Source organism: Bufo gargarizans, chromosome 7 (assembly GCF_014858855.1).
Source record: "Bufo gargarizans isolate SCDJY-AF-19 chromosome 7, ASM1485885v1, whole genome shotgun sequence".
Classification (NCBI taxonomy): domain Eukaryota; kingdom Metazoa; phylum Chordata; class Amphibia; order Anura; family Bufonidae; genus Bufo; species Bufo gargarizans.
The window spans coordinates 54,033,800-54,050,319 of NC_058086.1; the positions used below are offsets into that span (position 1 = coordinate 54,033,800).

A 16,520-nucleotide genomic window follows, 5' to 3' on the forward strand; every position below is an offset into this window, starting at 1 on the left:
ACATTTTTCCACAGACTGTGAATCATGAATCAGCACGGCCTCAGCCGCTCAAAAATGTGCCATGATTTTTAATGATTCTCGTGAATTGGAATATGTTTGTGGTCATTTTAAGAGATCTGTGCCGAATATTAAGGAAAAAAAAATCACGAGCTGCAATAAGTGACGTCCATCCCATCATTAACTGTAAAGGAGCTGTCACGCAACATGAAGGTTTCAGAACGTACGTACTAAAGGTAGAGATGATACGCCTTGTATTCTATGCTCCGCTCACAAAGACGTCTTCACTGCTGGTCATACCGTACAATCAATAATTCGTCCAAGCCCAGGTGCCCCAACGTTTTTGCATATTGAAAACCCCCTAGAGCTGTGATGGCTAACCTCCGGCACTCCAGCTGTGGTAAGGCTACTTTCACACTGGCGTTTTGGCTTTCCGTTTGTGAGATCCGTTCAGGGCTCTCACGAGCGGTCCAAAACTGATCAGTTCAGCCCCAATGCATTCTGAGTGGAAAATAATCCGCTCAGAATGCATCAGTTTGGCTCCGTTCCATTTATCTTTGGAGGTGGACACCAAAACGCTGTTTGCAAATCTGAGCCAAACGGATCCGTTCTGACACACAATGTAAGTCAATGGGGACGGATCCGTTTTCTATGACACAATCTGGCACAATAGAAAACGGATCCATCCGCCATTGACTTTCAATGGTGTTCAAGGCGGATCCATCTTGTCTACGTTCTGAACGGATGCAGACGTTTGTATTATCCGAACTCACCAAACGCGAGTGTGAGAGTAGCCTAAAACTACGACTCCCAAGATGTACACTTGCTTGGCTGTTCCCAGAACTCCATAGAAATGGCAGTAGTAATTGGATATTGTCAGACTCTGAAGGGACACGCACCCCAACTGGTAAAACCCACTGGGAGCTTCAATGCAAAATGCTAGCGATTCATTTATAGATTCATAAAAATCAATGCTCCAGAATTATTACAAGGGGGATGAAAGTAGTCACTAAAACAGACATGTCAAGAGAGGGGACAGGTCCCTTTGGAAGGGAACCTGTCGAACTGAATATGCAGTCTGATCTTCCAATGCCATGGTATAGAGCATGAGGAGCTGAGCAGATGGATATAGAGTGAAAAAATCAATATAGCTTGTATTTCATTTATTTAAATCTCTGCTCTTTTCATGCTCAGGAATCCATTAGGTGATCCTATTGTGATTAACAGCTATCTCTTTAGGTGCAGTCATACAGGGAAGGCTGTCAATCATTCAGTAGGACCACTCACTGGACTCCTGTCTAGTGCAGATTCCTTTCTTAAAGGGTTATCCCATCACAATGATCACTGTTAAATCTGTTAATGATTTGACAGTGATCATTTTTGTAAATACATTTAATTACCCAATTCCCACCCTTTTTGAGAAAATAAGTCCCCTATTACCTGATCGTTGTTTTTCGTCTCCCCTGGTTACGGCCACCTCTCGAATCCCGCCAGGCCGCACTTGCGCAGAAGACTGTAGATTTTCTCCCGGCCGGGCCGCGCAATGTCCTGAACGCGCACGCCGCCGCGCATGCGCCTTGATGACTTCTTCCTGGCCAGTATAGTACAGAGTCGCGCACGCGCACGCCGTTTCTGTACTATACAGGCCAGGAATAAGTCACCACGGCGCATGCGCAGCGGCGTGCGCGTTCAGGACATTGCGCGGCCCGGCCGGGAGAAGAATCCAGGAAGTGAAGGTCGCGCTCAAGCAAGGTAAGTATGAAAAGGGAAGATGGGAATACCCCTTTAATATGTTTATAGCAGTTGGATAGTGTGCAGTAAGCTCCCTCTGGTGGTGGCTGCAGGTAGTTAGAATATTTTCTTTTCAATTTAAATACAGTACAGACCAAACGTTTGGACACACCTTCTCATTCAAAGAGTTTTCTTTATTTTCATGACTATTTTCATGACTACCTCTTGAAGCCCTTTATGAGAATGCCAAGAGTGTGCAAAGCAGTAATCAAAGCAAAAGGTGGCTACTTTGAAGAACCTAGAATATGACATATTTTCAGTTGTTTCACACTTTTTTGTTATGTATATAATTCCACATGTGTTAATTCATAGTTTTGATGCCTTCAGTGTGAATCTACAATTTTCATAGTCACGAAAATAAAGAAAACTCTTTGAATGAGAAGGTGTGTCCAAACTTTTGGTCTGTACTGTACACTGGTGCCCTGTCAAACTTACTCAGCGGGCTAGACCCGACTCCCTCTGCCTTTCTCCAGTTGGGCCTGGCCACTGGGATTGTTCTGCCTCCTCACGCTGGCCGTGGCCTACCTGTCAGTCAACCTCTCTCTTACACTCTCTCCTCCAGCCCTTAAACTGCCTGCACGTGCATCCCAATCTTCCCCAGCCAATAGCTGGCAACCTGTGGAGATTTAATGCACCTTTCCCAGTAGGAATATGCCTGAGCAATAAGGTGTCTAGCTTACTAGTTCCTTGCAAAGGTGTTGTTACTGTTGTCTGCCAGTGTACCGGCCTCTGCCCATTTCCTGACTCTGATCCTCTGCTGCCTGATCTGACCTGAGCCTGATTTACCATACTGACCCTGTGCTGCCTGCCCTGACCTTAGTTCTGTTTTACGTATTTGCATTAACTCTGCCTCCCCTGACCCCACCCTGTCACTTCTGTGTTACACAACGGTGTCTCTTGACCCCCATGGATCAGCAGTCAAACATATGGCGATACTCTAACAATTAGGGCCTAGTGCAGGCATCTCAAACTGCGGCCCTCCAGCTGTTGCAAAACTACAACTCCCATCATGCCCGGACAGCCTACAGGTATCAGCCTACAGCAGGGCATTGTGGGAGTTGTAGTTTTACAACAGCTGGAGGGCCGCAGTTTGAGATGCCTGGCCTAGTGCATTCCTTGAAGTCCAGATCCCTGTATAGTCAAATCCGATAGTTGGCACAGTGGTTCCACACTCTTTGCCAGAAACTACTGTATTACAAAATATATGCGTCAAACACTATAAAGACATACTTTATATGTCTTTATAGCAATAAATCAGCACTGAATTTTGGCCCTAAAAAGCCAAATATTGCTGTTGCACCATTGTACGCCTAATGAAGTATCACATATGATGAATAAGCTGCAGAAAACATTATATCATTTATGATTTCACCACTATTATTTTATTTCCAGTAAAAGGCTGATATATATATATTCTTTAAAAGAAAACCACAACGCTAAATTACACAGAAAAGTCAAGGATTTCAGGGTCTGTTTAGGTCATGTTATATCAAAGTGGCCGCAAAATGAGATTTTGGCACTTACTTTATGTTTTTATTGCCCTTTACCATTTGGTTTTATGAGTGTTTAGTGACAGAAATGGATAAATAAAATTCATTGCAGCAACCAAATCCATGAAAACATCTGGCATAAAGATCACTCGATGATTTATGCATGCCCGGGACACAGGCCAGCTGAAGTGAACTAATATGGTAGGAAAGCCTGACATCTCCATGGCCACTTTTTCTACTATAACCTCTTTTTGAAAATTTTAAAGACATTGTCTGAGAATTAGGTATTGATGACCTATACTCGGTATACAGCATCAATATCAGATCGATGGAAGTCCAACTCCGGCACCCTGACAGATCAGCAGTTTTTAGGGGGTGCTCATGCAAGTGATGCAGCTTCTTTAAGCAGCTGATCATTAGGGCTGCTAGGAGTTGGACCCCCCACTGATCAGATATTGATGACCTATCCTGATGATATGCCCTCAATATCTAAATCCTGGACAATCTCTTTAAGGGGTCGTGAATAATTTTAGCAAGCCCTGTGCTTCATAGTGGGTGACATCACTTGAAGGGTTATTCCTTTTGTTATTATTCTGCCACTGATGTACGTGAGAGAAGTCTCTGATGAGTGTGCGTGGCAATCTCAAGGAAGATAGTGAACTCCCTATAATCATTCCCCTAGCGACACCACTTGCAGGTAAAATTCTAGTGAGGGCGATGCAATGGACATGCCTTTTAGGTAATGTATTTCATGTACCTTAAGAAATAATGATAAAGTTGAAAGGAAAATCCTCTCTCCATCTCTGTGAAGCATGTCTGGCAAATAGGAAAACACTGGAGGACAGACATATGAGCTCACAGAGGAGGAGGAGTTACAAGATGAATGACATATGAATTACAGCATAGATAACTTCCATAAAACCAAATATAACAATGCCCACTATATATAACAGAACATGATAATTAATTCTAGTTCAGAAGCCATTGCTCGGGCGGCACAATTATTTTAGGCTTTAATGGCATATCCACAAGATATGCCATCAATGCCTGATAGGTGTGTGACCTGGAGGCTGCTTGCTCTGCTCTTTGTGCAGCTCCCATAGACTTCAGTGCAGGAAACCGCACACAAGGGTGGCTACTTCCCCATTAAAGTGTATGGAGACTGCAGTGGCTAGGAATCATATAACTGGGGTCACCAGACTCTATACTCCCAGTAGATGAGGGTCCCAGAGGTGGGGCTTGCACCCATCATGCATGTATGATATATCCTGAAGATGCAAATGCCCTTTTAATCTCCCTCTGTGCAGATTAATTTGCGTCATGCTCAAAATCATAGAGGGGCGCCTAGACTGTACTGACAGGAGGAAAATGGCTACTATCCCTGCAACCAAAATATGTATAATGAAATGTTATGCAACTTTCTAATACACTTCAGACTTTGGCTGATAGCAAATAGTAAACTGCAGCTGTATTTCCAATTTATTTCCCAAAAGTCGGACCCTCAGAGATCTAATCCTAAGGATAGGATGTCAATTTTAAGTTCCTCATTATTCCCTGCTGTCCATAGATGACAACGCTCTCATTTTCATTCAGAGTCTGAAAAATTGTACAGACCTAAAAAATTCTCCAAGCTGACGGGCGGCTTCGCAGGCGGCTTCGCAGGCCAAAAAAATAAAAAAAATGCAGAATGAGGATGATTTCATGGCAGTAATATTCTATTACAATTCAGCCATATTTCTTCCTTGTAAGTAGCATACCTCTCCTCTGTCACTGCTTCTTAACACCCATCTTTCAGGTTCACAGGCACATATCCACACATGGTCCTTGTTACATCAGAGCGTATAAGATATACATAAAGCCTTCCTTAAAATAGATAATATTACATAACAGGTAATCGCCCCTGTACAGGGCAGCCTGGCTTCGATTTTTTAAAAATCCTCAAAACACATGAGAAAGGACACACTCCCTGAGAAAGGACATGTCCCCTGACCTGTGATAGGGAAAGAGCTGCAGCAGAAAGGACACCCCCCCCCCCCCCCCCCTAAGCTCTCAGGTGGAAGAGAATCTAGTGGAGCAATGAATGGGGAGATCTCTGGATCCATGTGAGGGGTCCTGGCCATCCGACCCCTAGCAAGAAGGGGGTGCAGCTGTAAATGTAAGGATGCACAGTTCTCTCTTTTTGATAAAGCAGAGCAATTCAGGAGTACTGTGCCCAATCAGCGCTAGTGTGGCGGTGGGATTTTATGGGTTCCCTCTGGCTTAGGGGCCCCTTCTGAAATGCAACTGCTGTGACCTCTGTAGCTGCTTCCACTCATCTCACGGCAGGTGGACCTGAAATCCAGCCTTTTCTTCCCTTGTCAGCCTTTCTTAAAAATTAAGGCAGTGTGATGCATATAGCATGGTATCTATACCCTTCTGGCATTATGATATAAGAACCGCTTCTATAATACCGCCATGATATTATTAATCTCCTATGCTGTATTTAGATTGTTGTATGCAATTAATTTAATATATAGATTAAAATAAGCCTTAGTCTTTATCCGTCTCCCCCTCTGAGTCTCCAGATGCTCATGTGCTTGGTGTGCCAGTTACTGACTGACAGCATTATGTACACAGCCCCGGGCAGAAGGCATGACAGTCATAAGCAAAACAGTAGCATTATGACTATAGGGCAGCAAACTGTTGTTCAATGCGCTTCTGCTTGCAGAGTGCTGGGGCAGGGGGTCATGACAGTTTATCATAGGCCAAAAGGCATGCAATCACTGATCGTAAAAAAATCACTAGGATAAGAGCAACACGAATTTATTACATCATCCGCAGATTGCAAATGTATGTATAACAATGCAAGAATACTGATCACCTGAATTAAAAACGTAATCTTTTCAAACTTTAAATGGGTTTCCAGGGCAGAAATACTGATGGCTTTAGGATCGATTGGCAATATTTAATCAATGCGGGTTAAGCCATTTGTGTCTGCATAAAAAAAATGAAGAGGGTGTGCACCATGGCAGATTTATTGTGTTGATCCGTGAGGGTCCTGGGAATGCACTTCCACTAATCAAATACTAATGGCCTTAGGATCGGTTAGCAATATTTGATCGATGGGGTTTAAGCCACTCTGCCTATGTAAAAAATTAAGATGTGGGCCAGATTCATTGTTCTGATAAGCGGAGGTCCTGGGAATGAACTTCCACCAGTCAAATATTGATGGCATGTTCAAAACATAGGCCATCAAAATTTAAAGAGGTTCTCCAAGAGTTAAAAGGCTAAACCACTTACCTGGATAACTACATTAAAATGTGTACTTACCCTATTTAAAAGGGTTGCCCCACAAAAAATATATTCTAAATTATAATATACTATTTCAAAATAGCATCTGGGTTTGAATATTTTTGTAACTGAATGTAATAAAAAAAATAATAATCTAGCCACAGAGTTATTCAATAAAATCTATCTATTTAGCGCCACCTGCTGTTTGACCCTTTGCTTATCTCTATGTCCACCTTGCAGCGGTCGTGGCACATGCTCAGTTCTATTCTTCAACTGCCAACAGCCGGATCTATTGTTAGAAGCTGTGAAAATTACCGGGGAAGATCTGGAGCAGAAACGTCACCCCTTCCCCGGAGAAAAACGCGCCTCCTGAGCTGTGATAGAAAAGCAGCTACAATACAAAAGACATGACCCCTCGGAAAGGACATTCCTCCTGAGCTGTGATAGAGCTGCAGCAGAAAGGACACGCCAACCTGAAATTAATCTAGCAGAGCAATTGGAGCAATAAATGGGGAGATCTCTCCATCCATGTGATGTACAGGGCTGGTTGTAACTTTGTTGAAAGAGATTTTTATGTACTATATGATGTTTGATTTTCATTTCTTTTTATATTAATCATGGCATAACCCCTTTAATTTCCCAGTAAGGGAGGTTCTGCCATTCAGGCCCATCAGTCAGCTGTACCACACAGTCGAGCCAATCCAACGGCTGACCATGTACCATGAAGATCAGAAGCTCTGTAACTCCGATATTACTACAGATGCTACCAACAATTAGTGTTGTTGAAATCAGGAATGGTTTGGTGAAGGCCACCACAGTAATGGGGCACCACAGTTGTATCGTGGCCTGCCGCTCTGGAAGAGACACCAACGCCATTGTGTTCTATAACTTCTAGGATACGTCATATTACAATTATGCAACCTGCGCTCAATCTGTAATGGAAAAGCCACAAAAAAACGTAAAGGAGAATAATCCAGGGTTCTCAAAGATGGAGTAGATATTACAATACATCTCCTTACCTGGACACCACAAGGGGCAGGATGAGCATCTTCAGCATCCGCATAAGCAGTTCTCCAGGAAACTGAAAGTAACTAATCTCCTGTGGATAGGACACAAGACACAGAGAGGTCCATCAGGGACAGGTGGGAGTCATACCAGAAGTCAAGGCGCACACACATTTGTTTTCATGTGACTGCCTAATATAGCTAAGTGATTTATGAGATCTTGTCGTTGCTCCGTCGGGGGTGCCTGAGGACTCTTATGCTCGCCCAGCATGACCTCACTCTGTGGCTGATCTGACCGTCATACATTAAAGGGAGTCTGTCACCAGATTGTGACCTTATAGACCGCTTACATAGCGTTCTAGCATAGCAGTCTATGATTCTAATGGTACCTTTGATGTTTTCTTGTGAAGTTCCCCCAAGGCAAAAACTGACTTTTACTCATATGTAAATTAGGGCTCGCAAGTGCCCAGGGGCGGCGTTCACCTCGTTGGTGCCCAGGCTTTTCTGCCTCTTTTCGTCATATCCCTGCCCCAGCCTCTTCCTCTGCCCGCCCCGCTCTTCCTTTGCGTACTCCTTCTCAAGTTCTCTGCACCGAGATACCGCGCCTGCGCTCTCCATTACTTGGCCGGGGCATGCGCACTGCGATGCCCATTGTGGGTGTCTCTGGTCCGCCTCCTCGCCTTTGGCTGGCGCATGTGCAGTAGCTACTGCGATGCCGTGCCCACAAAGCTATGGATAGCGCAGGCGCGGGATCCATCTCGCTGCAGAGAAGGAGGACGCAAAGGAAAAGCGGGGCGGGCAGAGGAAGAGGCTGGGGCGGGGATATGACGAAAAGAGGCAGAACAGCCTTGGCACCAACGAGGTGAACGCTGCCCCTGGGCACTTGCGAGCACCAATTTACATATGAATAAAAGTCCATTTTTGCTTTGGGGGAACTTCACAAGAAAACATCAAAGGTACCATTAGAATCATAGACTGCTATGCTAGAGCGCTATGTAAGCGGTCTATAAGGTCAAAATCTGGTGACAGACTCCCTTTAAGGCCCAGAATATCCCTATCTTTGACTCTTTTTTCTTAACCCAATGGTAACCCAACTGTAGCCATAAGGGATATAGGCAGATATATATATTTTTTAGCCCGAGGAGCGTGCTTCCTTCACCCGTGCAACAAAATCGTGCAGAGTGCCACACAAAAAAACGTGCACACGGTTGTGGTCTATCGCAGGCCCTCTCCATAAGAGAAGAGCCCCCCATAAACCGTTCCTAGTCCCACCGGGCTAGAAGGCACCTGTACGGGACTGAGACATAAGGCAACCCCCAGCCGAAGCTGGGAGTATGCCCTGGCAACCTTAGCCGAAGCCAAGGGTACACCAATCTGTGCTCCGGCCTCCACCTAGGCTGCCACCCAGGTGTCGGCATGAAGCTCAACAATACTAGGTCTGGGCTCTCCCCGGAGAAAGAGCCCAAGGGTTTTTGCAGGGGGTGGTGAGGAACCAGATGGCCACCCCCCCCCGCCCCCCCCCCCCCCCCCCCCGCGACCCATAAGGGCGACGCAACCCCTAGAAATCCTTGTGGCAAAAAAAAAAAACGTGGAAAGGGGACACACAGTAAAAAGAAAAAATAAATTAAGTGAATGTGGACATTCGGCCAGAATTATAAAAATTCCTCCTCCTTACTCCAGGCCTAATGGCCGGGCAAAGAATAGAGGTGTGTGCACTCAAAATATGAGAAAGTGAAGTGCGTACAAATGTGCAGTCACTCATTGGGCTCCCACCCCCAGTGAGTTCGGGCACCCCAGGGTCATGACTAGAGTATTGTGGAATCGCTCTCTCCTTCCTAGCTACTGCCACCCCCTGACTTCCCTTAATCCCAAGAAAGACACTTTAGCCAAAGTTGGATTTAGTTGGCCACAGCAGCCATTTTATTAACAAAACAACATAAATACCATAAATAACATATAACATCCCCAAAGGCCTTCTTTCCTTAAGACCCCTCAACGACCCCAAAACCATTCCTAAAATGGGGAGGGTCCTTGGAGCCCCAAAACCTAGTGGAAATCTGCCCCGCCCCTCAACTAAATTACCTCTAGCCTTATAGCCGCCAGCTCAGAGGCAGAACTGTGCAAACATGGGCTACACCTGGGCAGATTCCCGCCATCTCACCCTTCCGATTCCAAGGCCTGAGGAGTCCAGAGCCCTCGTGGCTCCCTCCCCACCACTCCTGAGCCACCATTCCACCAACTCACTCCAAGGACCCTCCCAACCGCCAAGGCCGCCATGACAAAAGAATGACCCGGCCCACAGACGGAAACCACCTACCAGACCCCCAGTTGTACCAACACAAACCCCCCTCCCCACTTGTGACCACTGACATCTAACAGGGCGGGTGGGTAGCACTGATCCCTTCACTGTGCCCACCAAAATGACCCCTTTCTCGCCTTTGGTCCCCCCTTTTAACTGTCTTCCCCCTCCCACCAGCCACTCCCCTCCCAGCACCGCCCTTAACCCCTTGCCTGCCATTTTCTCCCCACTCCTTCCAAACCCAGTCATGCAGGGCTCCCACCAGGCTTGCAGCCCAGGTCCGGCCAGTCGGCTTTCAAACATCTCAGCTCCTGGGTGCATTGGTCCCAGGCCGTACACCCTAGGGATGCCGTGTAGGTTCTCTGTTCTACATCCTGTCGGGGCTCTGACCACCAGGAATCAATAAGAACAGATACAGGCTCAAACTGGCCCACAGGGGAATCCCCAGGTGGGCTCCTGAGCATGGTGGGCCCCTAGTCTCCCACCTCCCTGCACAAGTGGCACATAACACATACTTACATAACAACTTACTGCACTACATACATATATTCAATGTACAGCACTTCAACCAGCCTATGTTCATATACCAAATGTGTTAGATTATTTATTATATTTGAATGTATCCGTACGGGGGCCCCCAAAATAAATTTTACTGGAGGACCCTAGGTACCCCAGTCCGACACTGAACAGATACTACACTTGATCTTAGCTAAAAGGGATATAGGCAGATATACTACATGTGTAGCTGCACAGGGGCCCAGTGGGTAAGGGGGGCCCAATGCCAAGACTGCATGTAAGACACTGGGTTAAAGAGAACATGTCTCCTCTCCTGACATCTCTTTTTTAGTAACTACTTGCATTCCTCATGTAATAAGAATCCTGGAACATTTTTTCCTATAACTATATGTTCTGCCATTCCTTTATTATTCCTACTAGAGGTTATGTATGAATTACTAGCAGTTCACAACGAAGGTTCAGATGGGTGTTTACCAGTGGGGGGGGGGGGGGGGTGGCCCCGCACAGTCTGACACTGGCCACACTGATTGGATACTGTAAGGCTGTGCAGGGACACCCCCCCCCCCACCCCCAAACTGGTAACACCAATTTGGATCATCTGGACCTTCATTGTGAACTGCTAGAAATTTATTCATCACCTCCCAACTTTTTGGACAGTCAAAGAGGGACGCCTATGGTTCATTGTGTGAAAGTCCAGTTTTCCTGCACACTTTTACACTTTAATAGTTTTCTTAGCGCACAATAGCGCAAGAATTATCTAAATAAAGAAATCTCTAAAATCAAATTGAATTAAATAATGAAATTATGTACAAGGTGGGGTCTAATATACAGAGAGGAACCAGACAAGCATTTAGGGACTGTCCAAAGTAGGGACACTTGGGAGATCTGATTCATAACTTCTAGAAGGAATGATAGAGGAATGGCACAACATAGAGTCATAGGAACAGATGCTTCAGAAATGTTATTACATGGGGGATGCAAGTAGTTACTAAAACAGACATGTCAGGAGGAGTTATGGGACCTCATTTAGGATTTCCATGCCAAATAATTACTGACGTGGTCTACGAATATAATCATTCAGACTGAGAACTGCACCATATATTGACAACGATCAGGTTCTGCAGATGGTCATAAGTGTTCAAGGAAGTGATAGGTTGGACAATCTTCTTGAGATGAAGTTACTGATAATGTGGATGCTAATAGCATCAGCATTATTGGCACAGTGGAAGTCTACCGAGAGCATATTTCTCATTTGGCCTCATGCACACGACCATATCCGTTTTGCGTTCCACAAAATACGGATGCAGAAAGAAAATGGACCTACGTCATTCCATGTGAAAGTCCATATGACGTCCATGCACCTTTACCCCTCCCCCATACACTTAAATGAATGAGTCTCCGACAAGAGTAGCGCATGCTGAACATTTCGCACATTTGTCCGTGCCGTGTGAATTGAACTGTTGACTTTAATGGGTGCGTGTTCAGTCCAATGTCCATATGGATAGCAAAAGACAGAAGATACTGTTGTGTGAATTAGGCCTAAGAGTGTATAGTTACCAACTGTCTTGAATTTGCAGGGACTGTCCCTGGTTTTCAGGAAATTTCGGGCTGTCCCGAGCTGAAAATGGGCAGGGCTAGCGGTCATTTCTGGGAGGAGTTGGGGAGTTACCAGGGGCGGGGTTTGGATTCCCCCGATTTTGCCAACCTAAACGTTGGTAAGTATGAGGGTACGGCCACGCGGTCAGGTTTCCTGATGCAGTTTTGGAAGCCAAAATCAGGAGCATCTGTATAAGGCCGAATGCACACGGCCGTGTTCCATGGCTGAGAGCGGTCCGTGGTATCCCGGGCTGGATTCCTGTTCAGAGCAGGAGCGCACGGCGTCATTGGTTGCTATGACGCCGTGCGCTTCATGCCGCCGCTGCACTACATTAATACACTCGTATAGTGTATTACTGTAGTGCAGCGGCGGCATGAAGTGCACGACGTCATAGCAACCAATGACGCCGTGCGCTCCTGCTCTGAACAGGAATCCAGCCCGGCATACCACGGAGCACTCTCGGCCGCGAAACAGGGCCGTGTGCATTAGGCCTAAAGGACAGATACGACTTCTACTCTTTATATTTCATTTATTCCTGGTTTTGACTTCCAAACTTGCATCAAGAAACCTGACCGTGTGACCGTAACCTGCCGTAAAGGGTTTATTTAGGGGTACAACCCCATGGTGGGGGGCTGGCGGCATGCAGCCAAGTGACGCTCACCCATGGCAACCAATGGCTGAACGATTCTGCTGTAAAACTGTGCAGCCATTGGATTCCGTGGTTTTGTGTGGCTTGGCCTCACCATGGGGTCCCATCAGCACATTTTCCAATAATACTGGTGTCAAGGAAAACTGGCTTAGTTGTCCATAGCAACCAATCCGATTCCAACTTTGATTTTCCAAAGGAGCTCTGAAAAATAAAAGATAGAATCTGATTGGTTGCTATGGGCAACTAAACCAGTTTTAATGAATCTCCCCCAATATTTTCAGCCATGCCCAAAACCCTGCCAGACTTATCCGCCCCCCTCCAGACATTTGGACTGCCATGGTTGGGAGGGGAATATGAATTACAGCTATTGAGGCATCCTAAGGAGGTGCAGAAGAATGAAAGGAAGAGAATGAATAATTTTACACTGGATTAGACATTGCGCTAAGAAGACACAAACCCATAGACAATATTTTATGGTGGCACTATCCCCTTTCAAGTCACTGGGGGAGATTTGTCAAACTGCTGTAAAGTAGAACTGGCTTAGTTGCCCATAGCAACCAATCAGATTCCACCTTTCATTTTCCAAAGGAGCTGTGAAAAATGAAAAAATGAAAGGTGGAATCTGATTGGTTGCTATGGGCAACTAAGCCAGTTCTAGGTAACACCAGTTTTGATCAATCCCCGCCATTCGTAATGTAGGACAATTGGAAAATGTGCTGATCTCCCCATGTTTTCCAGTTTTGTGTGCAACCAAAACTGTCCGCAAAACCATTTTTGTATCCCTCTAGTGTCATATTTTTCAGCATCATACCATATTTGCCCGCTTGCAATCCCCATAGTGTAGACCAGGGGTAGGCAACCTCCGGCATTCCAGCTGTCGTGGAACTACAACTTCCAGCATTCATACTTGCTCTGCTTTTCTCAGAACTCCCATAGAAATGAATGGAGCATGCTGGGAGGAGTAGTTTCACCACAGCTGGATCCCTGGAGTAGACGACACAAGGCACGACACTGACCTGCTCGGTGAGACGTCTTGTCCTGAGGAAGAATCCTAAGAGACATCCCACAATAACAGAAAGCACCGAGAGAATAAGCAGACCGTTCCTCTTGCACACATCCTTGACTCTAGCCAGTACTGCGTCCAGAGCTCCTGCCATTGTGTCCCCCCCAAAAAATTGTCCAGCGGAGGATGAGAGTCCCACAGAGGGACTACGCCACCCTGGGAAAAGCCAACCCACGTTTCCCTAAAGATCAGATCAAAGCCGGCGCAGGCTGGCCAGCCCACAAGGTCACCCCTCACCCATAAGCCATGCAGCTGGCATTACCGTCCCAAATTAATACCCCCAATCCTATTACTGACTTCATCATTAGGAGCCCAGGAGGAGATTAGGGAGCTTGGGATAATTTGAAAAGAATATGCCTGTACAGCAACAAGACGTGCATAGAAGGGAGCGCTCCCTATGACTGGCGGCAATCCTTAATATCATAATATCATGCAATATTTACAGTCACCGGTAATGAATGGATTTCTTCTGAAACGACAAAACGTATAATGGCTGGCGTAAAAAAACAAAAAAAAACACAAAAAAAAACAATAATACATGAAAAATTAGCAAATATCATAGGGGTTATGATTGTAATGAAATACGACATACTGCGGGCATCAATGACCTACTATCCGGTAGATCTGTTTGCTGCCTGACCTAGGGGTTTGTTCACATGTGGCAGGTTTATTGCAGACATTTCTGAGACTGTCCCATTCATCCATGTGTTTGCTAGGGGGCAGCTTAGGGGGTGTGCACTTTCTCGGGTAGCAGTTAAAGGATGGAACCGAACATCCTTCAACCAGTGAGCAGGACAGAGAAATTAGAAAAAGAGCAAACAGAAGGGGGCGCTAGATTTTTAATTAGATGTATTTATGAAGGGGTTCAGATCCAGGTGCTGGTTTAAAAAATATGGAATTTTTTGTGGGACATCCTCTTTAAAAGGGTTTTCTGGTTTGCACTAACAGCCTTAAAAATAATCATTAGCTGTGATTTGTTAATATATTTATTTTACCTTTATTGCTTCGTTCTTATTTCCTGTGATGTCATGTCCATGGGCGGGGCAGGGACAGGGAAATGTCTATGTAACTAGTTGGGTGGGAGGAGCTATAAACTAGCTGGACGTTGTTAGGGCAGTGCCAGAGCTGTGGCAGAAGAAGGAGAAGTGCATCATGGTGGCTCAGTGGTTAAGGACAACATCTGCATGGAGTTTGTATGTTCTCCACGTGTTTGCTTGGGTTTCCTCTGGGTTCTCCGGTTTCCGCCCACACTTCGAAGCCATATGATAGGGAACTTAGATTGTGAGCCCCATTGGAGACAGCAAGTGATGATAATGTCTGTAAAGCGCTGCCGAATATAGCAGCGCTATAGAAGTGTGTAAAATATATAAATCATGGGTTTGGTTGGATACAACAACAGGAAGTGCTAAATACAGGATGGAAAGAAACCAGAGGGATTGGTTTACATGGAGAAATCAGGTCAGGAGAGTCTAAACTGAAAAAGGAAATAAATCATAGTGATCCCTAAAAAACACTTTAGGCCTCTTGTATGTATTCCGTATTTTGTGGAATGGAACTGCTGGCCCCTAACAGAACAGTACTATCCTTGTCCGTTATGCGGACAATAATAGGACATGCTCTATTTTTTTGCGGACGGAAATACGGAAACAGAATGCACACGGAATACCTTCCGTTTTTTTTTGCGGACACGGAATGAAAATACATTCGTGTGCAAGAGGCCTTAAGAAGAAAATTGTGGCATGTTACGTGGTCTCATAAGAGGCTTCAGACGAGGGCACATAAAATGATTCCGCCACTAATGTGATTTGTTAAAAAAAAACTATGATTAGCTATACGTCACTGTCGCAGATTGGGTCGCAAAAGGGATTTGCAGACGAATCTGGGACTTCTTCCTCTTCCATGCCATATACGCCAGTTCTAAAGAAAAGGGGGCGTGGCCTGGGTGGGGAAGGGGGGCTCAATTATCATTTTCTACACCAGTTTTTGGCACAGAAAATGGTCTAAATCTACGCCAGCCATTTCAACAGGATGCAACAGTCTGTCTGATAAGTTCATTATTTCTGGGCCTGTTGCTCCCGTGTATTGGATCGATTTCTCAGGGGATAGGTTATCAATTGGTCTAAAAAATTAAAAAATTATTGAAGGAGCCCGGAGATTGCCCTCTACCTCTCCTATGCGTCTGCGTAATTCACGTCTGGTCTTGCCTATGTAATCTTTTTGGCAATCACAGATGATTTTATAAATTACTCCCCGAAGATCTGAAGGGAAATGCACGTTGTGAATTGATACTGTAAAACGACTTGCCAGTTTGCATTGTGCTGCAGGCCACACAGCCACTGCATCTAAAGCAGCCTTCGGGTTTGCGGTTCAACTAAGTTTCACTATGGGGAACAGGGGTGTAGTGGCTGTGAACAAGGAGGCCCTTTCTGAATGTAATCGGTGGATATTCATGAATTATGTCCCTAATACCGGGATCCAGTCTATTTAGGGAAAGGTTCCGGAGAGGGTCGCCCTTGTCATGGCGGGTGCTCTGTGGTTAGGCTATCAGGGCCAGTTTAGCACCCACACCTGAGGGCAATACCAGGGATAGGCAGTCCCAACCCCAAATTTATTTCCCTCCATGGGATATCCTCATCCTGTTCATCGGGAGAATTGATGCGTCTTGGAACCCACTGGTAGCGCAGTAGGCCAAACGGTTTCCATTTAAAACGTGCCGCCGTGCACTACCTCTCCTACTACACAAAGGCTTTTTTTTGTCTTTGTTTGTTTATTTGTATCGTGATGACTCACTCTGACAAAAGGCTTTTGTTTTAGTTTTTGTTTGTTTATTTGTACTATCTATTT

At 45.5% G+C, this 16,520-nt stretch overlaps 1 protein-coding gene across 2 annotated transcripts in view; it reads right to left on the bottom strand.

Annotated features, from left to right (window-relative positions):
- Positions 1-13,770, bottom strand: part of SLC1A7 (solute carrier family 1 member 7) — a 73,609-nt gene extending 59,839 nt beyond the window's left edge. For both annotated transcript variants that reach the window (XM_044301422.1, XM_044301423.1), the window contains exons 1-2: positions 13,630-13,770; positions 7,568-7,647 (exon numbers count right to left, since the gene is read on the bottom strand). In XM_044301422.1, the coding sequence (XP_044157357.1) occupies positions 7,568-7,647; positions 13,630-13,770 (221 nt within the window). The remainder of the gene's footprint in view (positions 1-7,567; positions 7,648-13,629) is intronic.
- Between the last annotated feature and the right edge of the window lie 2,750 nt (positions 13,771-16,520).